The 13061-nt window shown below is 44.7% G+C and overlaps 4 protein-coding genes across 4 annotated transcripts; 3 read left to right on the top strand and 1 right to left on the bottom strand.

The window, feature by feature from the left end:
* The first annotated feature begins 240 nt into the window (after positions 1-240).
* On the top strand, positions 241-2900 carry FOBCDRAFT_284444 (cation transport protein-domain-containing protein). Its single transcript, XM_031194310.3, has 2 exons — positions 241-1952; positions 2003-2900. Exons 1-2 carry the CDS (start codon positions 434-436, stop codon positions 2785-2787), a joined length of 2304 nt encoding a protein of 767 aa, XP_031029048.2. The 5' UTR covers positions 241-433; the 3' UTR covers positions 2788-2900.
* Positions 2901-2950: 50 nt separating this feature from the next.
* Positions 2951-5015, bottom strand: FOBCDRAFT_284440 (uncharacterized protein; the record flags this gene model as incomplete). The annotated part of the gene is made up of 2 exons (XM_031194309.3): positions 4729-5015; positions 2951-4675 (listed from the first exon to the last, which is right to left on the bottom strand). The coding sequence occupies exons 1-2, from the start codon at positions 4924-4926 to the stop codon at positions 2951-2953; spliced, it is 1923 nt and encodes a 640-aa protein (XP_031029047.2). The 5' UTR covers positions 4927-5015.
* Positions 5016-5201: 186 nt separating this feature from the next.
* Positions 5202-7108, top strand: FOBCDRAFT_212940 (uncharacterized protein). The gene is made up of 3 exons (XM_031194307.3): positions 5202-5524; positions 5589-5755; positions 5821-7108. Exons 1-3 carry the CDS (start codon positions 5487-5489, stop codon positions 6882-6884), a joined length of 1269 nt encoding a protein of 422 aa, XP_031029045.1. The 5' UTR covers positions 5202-5486; the 3' UTR covers positions 6885-7108.
* Positions 7109-8450: 1342 nt separating this feature from the next.
* Positions 8451-10752, top strand: FOBCDRAFT_7751 (uncharacterized protein). Its single transcript, XM_031194304.3, has 2 exons — positions 8451-9045; positions 9116-10752. The coding sequence occupies exons 1-2, from the start codon at positions 8929-8931 to the stop codon at positions 10364-10366; spliced, it is 1368 nt and encodes a 455-aa protein (XP_031029042.2). The 5' UTR covers positions 8451-8928; the 3' UTR covers positions 10367-10752.
* Positions 10753-13061: the final 2309 nt, after the last annotated feature.

Genomic DNA, 13061 nt, shown 5'->3' with positions numbered 1-13061 from the left:
ATTGGCTCCCTCTTTGTCTGTAGCTTTGACCTTTCCATGATCCTCACTCAACCTTGTAAATACCGTCTCTTTGTACCAGGTCACCTTGTGCTCACCGTTTCAATTGGGACGCGGTAAGCTTTCAGCACCCGGTCAACTTTTGAATTTGGTGGTACCTTGCGCTTTCAGTTGGCACAGCATCCATTGGGATGGATCCAAGGGGCGTTTTAGCTTGTCTCCCTTTCACATTACACTCACTCACTTGTGTACCAGGCGTCACCGCGATTTCATCACACAATCGTCTCCTCTAGTGATCGAAATGTCATATCTCTTCAAATAACGACGTCGGATTAAACAAACAAGCTTTTCTGAGGCTCCGCACCCATTGCTTGGGAGCTGACCCTTTCAGCTGGGGTACACATCTTGGCATCTCAAACCCAGCGCAACCACTACGATGCTTGACTCTATCACATCTCGCTGGAAAGATCTTCGCGAGGAGCATCCGCGCCTTGATGCGGTCGCCACGCAGGCTGGGAGGCTGGTACCGCCCATCAATTTCATAACCATTCACTACGCCTATTTCATCTTCGGATCCCTCTTCTTCTCACTTATCTTCTGGCTATCCAGCGAGCCAAGCCAGAGTATCCCCTACGTCGATTGTCTGTTCCTGGTTGTGTCTTCTTTTTGCGATACAGGCCTCAATACCGTCAATCTTTCCGAAATCACGACATGGCAGCAGGTTCTGCTATATCTTCTTTTCATCATTGGAAGTGCTCTATGGGTTTCATTCTGGACGGTCATGACACGAAAGCAGGCGTTTGAGAAGCGTTTTGAGGATATCGTCAGGATAGAACGAGAAGCGAGGAAACGGCGGGCCGCATTGAGACGCGCCAAACCACTTGGGAGATTCCTCCCTTTCACTAAAGCGAGGACAACACCTGTATCAACCGAGACTTCTAATACCCTGACTGGTCTTGGAACGGTTCAGAGGACAGCGACTGAGAAACCTGACCCCAACGACTTGTTCAAGACAACTGCTCCTATGCGCCGCGCCGTTACTGCCCCTCCAGATTCTATCTCCGACTCAGACGACAATGATAGCAATACGACGCAGGTGGCAGCTCCTGCACGGAATGCCCCTATGACTCCAAACTCCGGCGACCATATCCAATTCGCAGACACCTTGTCGCCCCGAAGCGCCGGCAGAGACAGCGTGTCCATCTATCGACGAAACGAGAACGTGGAACCCAACCGACGACCTTCAACCTCAGACTCAGTCAACAGCGACGAATCAGAAGACTTTCTTCTGCACTGGAAGAAGATCCTCGGGAGTCACAACACAAGCAAGAGAGGCCAATTCTACGATCTATCATCCGATGAACGTGAGGCTTTGGGTGGCTGTGAGTATCGCGCGCTGAAGATCTTGGCCGTCACTGTTCCTCTTTACGCCTTCATGTGGCAAGCTGTATGTGGAATTGCACTGGGTGCTTGGATCAGCATCAACCGGCCGTCGGCGGCAACCGTCAATGCTATCAACCCCTGGTGGTGCGGAATCTTCTTGTCGTCTTCGGCATTTAACAATGCCGGCATGTCACTCAATGACGCAGGCATGGGTGCATTTCAGGATGCGTATTTTGTTCTCATCGTCGTTGGTATCCTTGTCCTTGCCGGGAATACGGGCTATCCACTGCTCTTGAGGTTCTTTCTCTGGTGTAGTCTTAGGGTGTTGCAACTGACCACCGAGCCCAAAACTCTGGGGCCATGGAAAGAGACGATCGAGTTCATTCTCAAGTATCCCCGTCGAGTATACACGACACTCTTCCCGTCAGGTGCTACATGGTGGCTCTTCACTGTCATTGTTACCATCAACACGATTGACTGGGTTGCTTTTGAAGTTTTGAATATCGGAAATGATGTTGTAGAAGCTATGCCAGTGTCTGACCGTATCATTGCTGGATGGTTCCAAGCAATTGGTAAGTAAGAACTTTTCCACTATGTGATTGCCTTACTGACACACCGTAAGCTGTTCGTGCTGCCGGTTTCGCGGTCGTTTCTATCTCAGGTCTCTATCCCGCCGTCCAATTGCTCTACATGATTATGATGTACATTTCCGTGTATCCTGTCTCGATTACGATGCGCCACTCCAACGTTTATGAGGAACGATCCCTTGGCATTTACGAGGATGACCCTCAAGTTTTGGAAGCAGAGAATGGAAACGGAAACGGAAACGGAAATGAAAATGGAAACCACCTTCTGCCCACGATCTCAGAGGAACCAGAAAAGCCTGCACTGCGACGAAGAGTCACAGCTGCAGCTCAAAAGACGGTCAAGAAATCCATGACTTTCTATGGCGTTGGCGTGCGACCTCCGCCCAAAGGTCCAGACGATAACTCTCGCATCTCTTTCATTGGACAGCAGATTCGTGGACAGCTTGCTCACGATATGTGGTGGCTTATCCTCCCGGTCATCGTTATCATGATCATCGAGACCGACCATTTCCTTGAACAACCTCTTGTTTACAGTGTTTTTAATGTGTTGTTTGAGGTCGTTTCGGCTTATGGGTGCGTTGGTTTGTCCATGGGCTTACCAGGAAAAAGCTACAGCATGGCTGGAGGCATGCACCGAGGCAGCAAGTTTGTATTGTGCTTGGTGATCCTCAGAGGCCGACATCGAGGTCTCCCTGTTGCGCTTGACAAGGCTGTTAGATTGCCAGGAGAGAAGTTGGTACGCGAAGAGGAAGAAGACTCGAAGATCAGAAGGACAAAGACGATGAATAGGATAGCTAGCCGAGAGTCTAGAGTCATGTAAAGTTGCACATCGCATGTATACAAGCAAGGCGTTCACGGATTTGGAAACACGATAGATTTGGGTTGACCAACGGAAATGCAAAACAACATTGGACGAATATTTAGACAATGTTATATCATAGACCTGTTTGCATCATTCATTCATCAAATTCATATCATTTACACTATCCAAAGAACAACTGTCTCTGCTTCGGATCAGGCACCTTCGGCCTCCCTCTCTTCTTCTCTGTCGTCCGTGGCTTCTTGATTTCGGGCGTTGGGTCACGTTTTATTGACGGGCCATCTGCCTGTACAGCCTCACGAATTGTCTGCCTCGACAGGCAAAGGTCTATATGTTCATTGAAGTGCCGCTCATCGGCCGCTTGCGGTCTGCTGCAGATGGGACAGTCCCACCACTGCTCCTCTGCAGCGTTCTCTTTTGTAGGATTAGGGGCGATCTCCTTGCCGTGTCTTCGGCCTATTGATTGATCTGGAGTGTCCTGGTTACTAGAAGAGCCCTCAAGCAGGCCATCCGGGTCGTCAAGTTGAAGATCGGCTCCTGGCCACTGTTCCCATTCTCCGTCATCATCACTCGTTTTTCTTTTCAGGGTTCCGTCTTGCGGGCGGTCTTCTGAGTCTGTCCTTCGGGGCCGAAAGCCGAAGAAGGCCATGGCATCAGGTTTTTTGGTACTGACGAGATGTGTGCATCTCAAACCCATCAACCGAAGTTTCATGCCGGGTATTTCTTGTTCCAGCTTGGTGAGAATAGGCAGAGCGTAGTTGTATAGGTCGTCTACAAGGCATATAGCTCTTGGAAGGACGACCTGCCGAGTGAGGACCTCGAACGTGTGAAGTTTAACTTTAAGACAGAGTGTACGGCCTTTACACTCAGCGCGCTTCATGTCCTGCTCCAACTCCTCCGCTGTTGCTCGTAACTTTTCTCTCAGCTGTGTAGGATCCGACATATCGCGGAATGTACTCTCAGTGCCAACGCTTTTGCGCTCATACTCTTCTGCTGGCTGAATTTTGGTGCGACCAAGACCTAAGTAGCATGTGAACAGGAACTCTGAGGTTTTGTCACCAAACAGTGGGTTGAGATATTGTCGGTGCTCGTAGAAATCACCACAAGTCTTGATACCAATCTCTAGCAGTTCTCTCTCGAGGACTCTCCCTATACCATTGACTTTCCGGGTAGGTAGGTCGCGCATGAAGGCCATGATTGTTGGCCGATCGCTAGATAAAACGTATTGCCCATTGGGCTTGTTCATGTTTGAACAGATCTTTGCGAGTTTTGCGTTAGCAGCAATGCCAGCAGAGACAGTGATATTTGTCTTCTCATGGATTTCTCGCCGCATCTGTTCAACGGCTTCCGCTGGGTCCATCTGGTGTTCCTGGCAGTATTCGGTGATGTTTAAGTATGCCTCATCGATACTAGCGCTCTCGAACCGGGGATCGTAGTTGACCAGAACTTCTCTCACCTCATGCGCTTTTGCATTGTATTTCTGAAAGTTTGGCTTTAGCAAGATCAAGCTTGGGCATAATTTCTTGGCCACAAAGCCAGCCATGCCTGATCGGCAGCCGAACTTGCGCGCAACATAATTGCAAGTGGTCAAAACGCCGCCACCAACTGCGAAAGGGAGGTCTTTTATTTCCGGGCGATCAAGTTGCTCGACAGCTGCGTAGAATGCATCACAGTCCACATGAACGATGTGCTGAGTGAGGTCGCGAGTGAGTTCAAGTTCGGCAATGAGACGATCTGCATTGCGCAAGTCCCGAGTCAGATCCCTCTTCTCGAGTTGAGCCTTTCGCGCGATGATTTGTTCGATCTTTTGGGTGAGGACCTTGTCTCGTTCTTCTTCGCGATTGAAGAATTTGGATCCTTTGGAAGCGTTGTAGATGATTTCAGAAACCTTGTAAGTTGTCTTAGTGATAATTGGTTCGTGCGGGCGGCAAGGATGTGTACCTTTGTTTGATCAACCGTATCTTGACCTGCTTTTAGTAGCGATGGTCCCAGAAGGGAATATTTGAGGGTTTTGAAAGCATCGTCCTCTGCAGTCTCAGGGGTATCTCTGCTGACATGATTTGTTTCCTTTTCAGCTCCTGAAGGTTCCTCTGTTGGTTGTAATGGAGGTTGCTCCTCCGCTTGGTCAGTTGAGCTCATCTCAAGGGGACAATAGCGGTGTCTTCATAGCATATACTGTGACTATTGAAGGCATCGTGAAGCCAGCCCGATGTCGTCGCGTCTCAGAGATGAGAGGTGAAGGGAGACGTGACGGGAGCCCCTCCAAATCCTGGACGAGTTCGGAAAACACACGAGATCATGTGACTCCCCAGGGACCTTCGATTCTGTTTTAGGTGCCTTTAGTGCTGTCTTGGTTAGTGGGGGCCGCTATTTTGGTGGTGGGACGGCTCTAACGACACCAAGGGTCCTCTGAACTCAATTGGCCAAAGAATGTGCTTCCCCTCCCCAAGAACAGGCGTTTAAGCGCCGACATGGACAACTTACATGCATTATGTCGTCTGTTGGAAACACAGAAGTTGATCAGTCGACGAGTCAAATGGCGCCCAGCTCTGAAATGAGGGTTGGACTCTGAAGGGGAGGGTACAAAAGCTGAACGAGGCCGCACTTTTTCTTTCTGTCACGAATCACTTGATTAATTTCCCTACAGGTCTTTGATCTTGCTCTGTAAGGTGAGCTCCCAGAGGAGAGGAACCTTTAATATGGCTGCGCGACCAGGAGAGGAGAATGTTGCGACACTGTAAGTTGCGACGGTTAAACTTGCTGAGGAGACGTCCCAATTTGCTGACAGACCGTCAATGAAGCTTCGCAGACATTCACTACTTCTATGGCCCCGATACTGTGAAGCCCAGACATCACAGGTTCGATAAGGGGTCGTATGTCTATCTTTTTGAGAACGCCAACGAGCGCCGGTGTCGCATTGAAATTGCCAACCAGCCTGGCACTGAGGATCAGGATGCTTTCGAAGGATGTAAGACTCGACATTATGAGGTCGCGCATAGCTGAGAGTGACCATACTGATAAGCCAACCTGTAGACCTCGATCAGACACACGTCCGATACTCCTACAAGCAACAATGCAACGTCACTCTGACCGGACCTGAAGCTGTCGCGGACCAAAACGAATGGCACCTACCAACTTTTGATCCTCAGAATCAAAACAAGTACCACTATAAGCTTCACTCACTTGACATCTACTTCTGGACCCAGGCAGATGCGCTCCAGTTTGTCAATGGCGTAAGAAGAGTTGCTCCGCCTTCACATGTTGAAGTCCTGGATGAGCCTGGCCCTCCCCCTCAACCTGCGCCTATGAGCTCTGTGGTTCAACAGCTGGAGAACGTTGCCATCTCAGATCCTCAATATGGTTCAGCCAACGCTCCGAGCTTTGCGCCTCCTCCCAACGTCCCCGCCCCGCCTCCGGCCCCGCCCTCCGAGGCACCGGCCAACTTTGCTCCGATGGCTTATAACCCGGCCGCTCCAGCAGCTCCGGAGACGATCCAGCACCGAGAAAAGACACCGCCTCCGGATGAGGATCCCCTCAACCCGCTGGCTGTTGCTGTTGCGTATGACTACCACAAGCAGCCTTTCACACCAGGTATGCCTCCGCCATCGCAATTTCCTCCGGGAGGTGTGACAAGCCCTGGACTACCTCCACCTCAATTTGGTCAGCATCCTGGATTGCAAAGAGCTGCTACAATGCCTGCTCAAGCATTGGGAAGTCCATATGGCGCAACGTTCCCAGGCTCACCTGGATTTGTATCTCCCCCGCCTCCTCCACAAACTCAACCTCCGGCCCAGACTCAACCCCACTCGCAACCAACACCGCCAGCTTCCAACCCGGGACTTCCTCCACCACCTCCTGGAGGCTTTACGCAGTACAACTATACACACCAAGAGCAGCAGGCGCCAACTCAGCCAGGTGCAGAATATTCAGTCCATCAGCAAGTTTACCGTCCAACGCAGACAGAATTGGCCAATTCCGAGATCTACTCATTTACGCCTAAGACGAAGGAGCCACGAGGTAAACTTGAAGAGAATGCGGGACGATTGGAGCGTGGCGTAACGGGCATGCTGAAGAAGTTTGAGAAGAAGTTTGGATAAATAGCATGTGACTTATGCAAACTTGGTTGGAGCGGGAGTTCAAGGTTGTTTTATTCTCACATGTTAATTTTATATAGCATCACCATTCATTTTAATCTGCTCATCAAGAGGACCAAGCCTTTACCTTTAAGTAGCAGCTGTCTTTTACTGCCTTAATGACTGATAGCCATCCTGCTATAGAGGTCTCACTGTTTAAAATACTGCTAGATAAAGTTGAAAGCTCGATAACCTCTTCAAAGGTGAAAACCGAGATTTTACAAAATGATACTACTAGGTCTCAACTTCTTATTAAGAGGGCCCAGCGAATGTTGTATAACGCTGTCCCTGAATCGACTGTGTAACGCTAACAGCCAGGAGAAGACCTCAAAGGCTTGTGTTTCAACGATCCCGCAGGTTGGACAAGAGTGAAATGTGAAAAGAGGTCTCACTGTACGGCTGAATGGAAGACGACCAAAGAAGAAGTAACGGTATCAAGAAAGGCTGGTTATCACGGGAATCCCGACAATGTGCATTGCTTAACAGAAGACTTATGACAACCCTTGCAAAGCCACTGGAGCAAACACTCCATAATAGTCTCAGAAGAACACGTTGTGACCAAAGCTTTTAAAAAGGCAAAGGATAGTAACAAGACTGTTGACAGCTTACCAATGAAACAAAGAGTTTCCTTAATCTGACCTCGTGGACGAGGATTAGACAAGGGCAACAATCATTGCATCAGAAGAAAGATGCGGGGAGGCTGAGCTTTAGCAGAGGCCACCTCAGCCACGCCACATCCCTGGAAGGTCAGATTTAAGGCACAGGGCCTTTCAGTAGCGTATTTGATGATCTTTAGCGGCTGGAGAAGCGGTTCGTCGAGGTGGAGCGAGCCTTGATGGCATGGAACGTAACAAGAGAGCTCTGAGCTACTATGTGAAAACGTGTTTGAAAACCGATTGAACTCTCATTACAATGAGGGGTCAACGAAGAAAATGAGCGACAAAACAAGGGAATTGTCCCGCAGATCTGTGGTGATTGCGTAACGAACTGGGCCCCGTTGATGCTTATTCCTTGGGGATGAAGTTGTCGTTCAAGGATCGGGTGCAACACTGCGGTCGACGAGTACAAGTTTGAGATATGGCGGCAAGATAAGAGTTTGTACCTGTTGTACACCAGCCACAACGCCTTGCCATTCCATCTCATCATCTTTGACAGGCGGTTCAATACAAGAGCTGATATGATCTTCAGCACCCAATGCTCTAAGCCTTCAAGACACTTCAACCCTCGAGGGGAAAGTAAGCAGAGGCCACAGCTTGGCCCTATACTAAGTTACGTAGCCGCTTACTGATGTCACCACCCTAACGGCCACTGACAAGTCATGATCGTCAAGGAGCAGATGATAGGTGAAAGTTACGTTAGCCAATTCTTGATCTGACAGCAGAACAAAGCAGAGTAGAGCAAACCAAGACGAGGCGGCTCGTCCGCTTATTCTGGTCAATGCTAATCTCAAATTCTTATTCTTAACTTCTTGTTACCCTCGTAATCATATTACTTCCTCCCATTTTGTGCTTCCAACAGTGAAACACACAGCGAGTATAAAGGGTAAAACGCCCCGAAACACCCCTGCTAGAAGTCCAGGCCCAGGTCCATTTTCACATCCAGTCCAGCTCAGCCAAGCCAAGCCGACTGGACGGGAAAGCCAACCAACCAACCTCGCGCCTCGCGAGCGCCCGATAACTGCGGCTGTGCTGAGCTGAGCATTGCTTTGCCTGGAAGTTGGAGGCAATAGTCTTCATCTTCTTCTGTTGTGCTTCTGTTGAACCCCTTAATCAATCTCCTGTCAATCAAACCTTCTTCCCCAGGAACAACGCTCTTTGCCGCAATCGTCGAATCTTATACGAAACTTTGTACTCCCACTTCGTATCGGCAAGCATCGATCATCCAATCGGGCGCGCCTCTGTGTGGTCCTCTTCTATCCGCCCTCTCCGACGAATTGTCGCTGGCAATTCATTCTCATTACCAGTACAATTAACTTCTGCTTCTACTGAATGTTGCAGTTCAGTTTGAAATGCATCTGAGCGTTCCAATACCGCGTGGCTGGGATGCCACCGAAAGCGCACTTCAACCTCGAGAAACGTCATCCAGCAACGGTGGCGGGGGAACCAATAATACAGTTGTCTTTATTGTAAGTTTAACTGAGGTGGAAGAATCGCCGAGATCTGCCATGGCGCTAACATTCATTTCTCAATGTGCAGGTCATCGGTAGTATTGCCGGTGTAGTGGTAGCCATTACTTTGGCTGTTTGCATAACGAAGGCGCGACAAAAGAAGAAATCGACAGAAAGCAAAAAGAAGGGAGGCTTTCTTGAACGAATAAGAGGTCGATCGGGGCAGGGCAATTACGAACAGACAGCAGGTGAAGATGGTGGGGAGAGTGGAAGACAATCGCATCAGCTCGATCCCACTTCTACTTCAACCAATAACCGACAAAATCGCAACAGTTCCAATAACGGTACCAACGCTGGCGCAACCGTCGACCGAAATACTTCCGTCCGCTCTGTGCTTACATTACCGGCGTATCGACAGAGCGCAAGCCATAACGAAAGGGTTCTGGGACGAGAGGGCGAGCGAGATGGCGTGGACGTGATCATTGACCTGCCAACTGCAGAGGCAGAGGAAGAAGCGCGAAATGAAGAAATGGAGACTCTCTACCAGATCAGACTGGCTCGACGACAAGCCCTTGCCGAGCGTGAGGAGCGTAGAGAGCGACGTCGCGAGGCACGGCTCAGAAGCGACTACCGCGAGCTTGAGGCGATCAGAGCTGAGACTCGTGCTGCGAACGAGGACAACACTATTGCCGAACTACGAACAACTGTGGACCAGATCAAGGACAACAGGCAGAGGTCTGTGTCAAGTGTATCATATGCAGACGTAGGTGTTGCACGGCATGACGGAACGAGAATTAGAGCAAACAGTAGTGAGAGTGAGCGCGTTGGCCTGCTCTCTGATGCTGCGAGCATGCAATCAGGACATCAACGGGGGCGCAGCTATAGCTCTGCTGCCAGTCATGATGACGACTTTGCAAGTCTGGCGCCCACACGTTCGCAAGGAGCTTCTATTCGGTCAGGCAGTGCAGATGGCAGAGCTGGCTCGAGTCCTGAGTTGGTAGAAGCAGATCTTGGTGAAGAGGCGATGCCGCCTCCCGAGTACGAGGATATACCGCTCACTGATGACCGATCCTCAAATCACGGACCCCCGCCTGAGTATCCCGGCCCTGAGCGCTCCTCATCGCAGAGAACGCAGCGAACTACGGAGCGAGATCTTGGGTCAGATTGGCATGAGATGGACCCAGCTTCAGATGGACAAAGCAACAACCCACCAAGCGGTCAAGGCAATGGTAGCGCGCCTCAACTCCCAAGCTTAAGAATACCGCAACTCCCTGAGATCGTGATTGAACCATCAAGCGCACATCCACGAGACGACGAGCAACGATCACCACACCGATGATATATGAAGTCTTTCTTTTAGCTCTATTTTTTTAACTGCTCATATGGGATTGGTTTAGAGTTTTGGACTCTCGATGTATCAAATCATCTAACGACAGCATGGAGTTTGGATTGGGTTGGATCTCTTGAAAGGCACTTTGGCTTTTTACTTAGGGCGGGGTTGGGCCTCAGAGGCGGCATCCATATTGATACTTTTGAGTACCCCTTACAGTGTGGCGTTGATATTGGCAGATATTGAGTTTCGATGTGTGAGATAGCTGATGTACAGACAATGTCAGACTATCTCTTTGACCGGCATAAGCCGTCTACGAGGTCACTTACCCCGCTTTTTTATAGGTACCTGCAAGGTATATAAAGTTCCTATTAGATAGCTTCTTCTTTTTATACTATTAAAATTATTAAAATCCTTATATAAATTAACCTTAATAAGTCTTAATTAGAATAATAAGCTCCTAAGAGATATATATAATAAATAATTATAGCTTTAATAGCCTGCCTTTTATAATAACTACTAATAACCCTACTAATATACCTAATATTCTACCTAAAGAGGGCTATAATAATAATTTTTAACCTTTTAACCTAAAATATTATAATTTTTAAATTAACCTTTTGCCTTAATAATTATTTAAATTATTTTAGCTTTTTATACTTATTTCCCTTATATAATTATAAATTAAATATATTAATAATTAGGCTTTTTTTATATTAATAATAGTATTAAAAATAGCTAAAATATCTTTCTTTTTAACTACTTATATTTATATACTTAGGAAGATATTTTTATTATAATAGCTTATATATAACTTAGTATTTTTATTTACCTAGGAATTTATAAGAAAATATCCCTTAAGGACTATTAAAAGGCCTTTAATCTAGGAAATTAATACCTTTTTTATTTATTTATAAAGTTTATATTATTATAAATATTTAAGCTAATTATATAATATTTTTATACCTTTAATTATATTAATTTTAATATAAGTAATAAGAGGGATTTTTTAAAGACCTTTTAAGTAGCTAAAAAGTAATTTAAAAATATATATAAAGGGTATTTATTAAGTTTTATTTTCTAAGGATTAATTTAATTATAAATAAGTATATAATATTATTTATAGGTAAATTAAAAGAGATAATACTTATTAAGGGAAAGCCTATATTAATAGGCTTTAAAGTCTAGGTTATTATATAATAAGGCTACTTTTTATAATAGCTTTAGTATATAAAGGTATTATTAGTTATATTTATAATAATTAAGCTAAAAGTATTAATACTATATAATAAAAAAGAAAAGCTATAAATTAAGATCCTTCTTAGTAATATATAAAGTATTATAATTTACTTATTATAAAGGCTATTAATAGTAATATATTATATCTTTATAAATAACTTCTTCTTATTATTATAATTTTTCTGCCTTTTTAATAGCTTAGATATAAGGCTATAAGTATAATATATTCTAATTATAATATTATTATTATAATAAAGTAAATAAAAAAGACTAAAAAGCTTCCTAATAGTAAGCCTTTATTATATAATAAGATATATTTAATCCTAATAAAAGATATATAAATATAAATAATTTTACTTATATTTTCTTTATTAATATATCTTTTTTTTTTCCCTTTAGGTCTTTTAAATTACTTAAAAAGATAACTTTATAATATTCTTCCTTTTAACTATATATAATATAGCCCCTTTTAATTATATATTAAAAGAGAAGAAATTACCTATTAAAAGAGGCATAAAGGCAGAGGTATAATACCTAAAGGAGGTTTTTAATAGAAATTAGGCTAAGATAATCCTTATTTCTTTCATTACTGCCTAATATAATAATAAAATAAATTATATAAATTAAAATAATTAAATAAGATCTTATATCTTATATTAGTATTATTTTTAATATAATTCTTAGTAGGTATTATTTTAGTTTTTTCTTTTTAATATTATATTTATAAATAACTTTATTTTATAAAAGAAGATTTAATAGCCTTATTAAAAGCCTTATAATATACTTTAAGACTAAAAAGAGGCTATTTATAATATTATTTTTAATAAATATAATACTAATAGTAATATAAAAAAAAATATTATATAAGGAAAAAAAATACTAATAATATAAAAGTATAATAAAATTACCTATAAAGAAATATTAATTATATCTATAAAGGCAAAAATAGCTCTTTTTATTACCTTACTTATAAAGGCTTACAGTAAAGGTAGCCTTAACCCTCTAAAAAGGCAAAAAAAGGAGGTTATCTTAAGGTTATATTAGGAAATATATAAGGTTAGCAGACTAGGTATAGCTATAAAGTATATAATATAGTAATTTATAATAATACTAACTATTAGTACTTCTATTATATATTAATTTAGGTATATATAGAGGTACTTATTATTATAGTTATTTTAATTGGCCCCCTGCCCCTGTCGTGACTTCGTGGACGGCTTATGCCGGTCAAAGAGATAGAGCCAAGCGCACTTACACAGTATGCAAGTCTGGTGAGGCTATCATGTGATAATGCAGTTTGATAGCACGTTGGCACGAGCCTATGTAAGTTGATCGTAAGCCTCAAGTCAACCTTGAGACTCTTACCGACTAAGTGAGGGTCCTGGCATAAGATTTATATGCAAAGTCGTTCCATTGATAAGGCGAGAGTGGGTGCTCGAAGGCGGTTGGTAACGGGGCAAGTGGT

This window comes from Fusarium oxysporum, chromosome I, assembly GCF_013085055.1.
Source record: "Fusarium oxysporum Fo47 chromosome I, complete sequence".
Taxonomy (NCBI): Eukaryota; Fungi; Ascomycota; class Sordariomycetes; order Hypocreales; family Nectriaceae; genus Fusarium; species Fusarium oxysporum.
The sequence above is the reverse complement of the archived record's forward strand: the minus strand, read 5'-3'. Positions and strand labels throughout refer to the sequence as shown.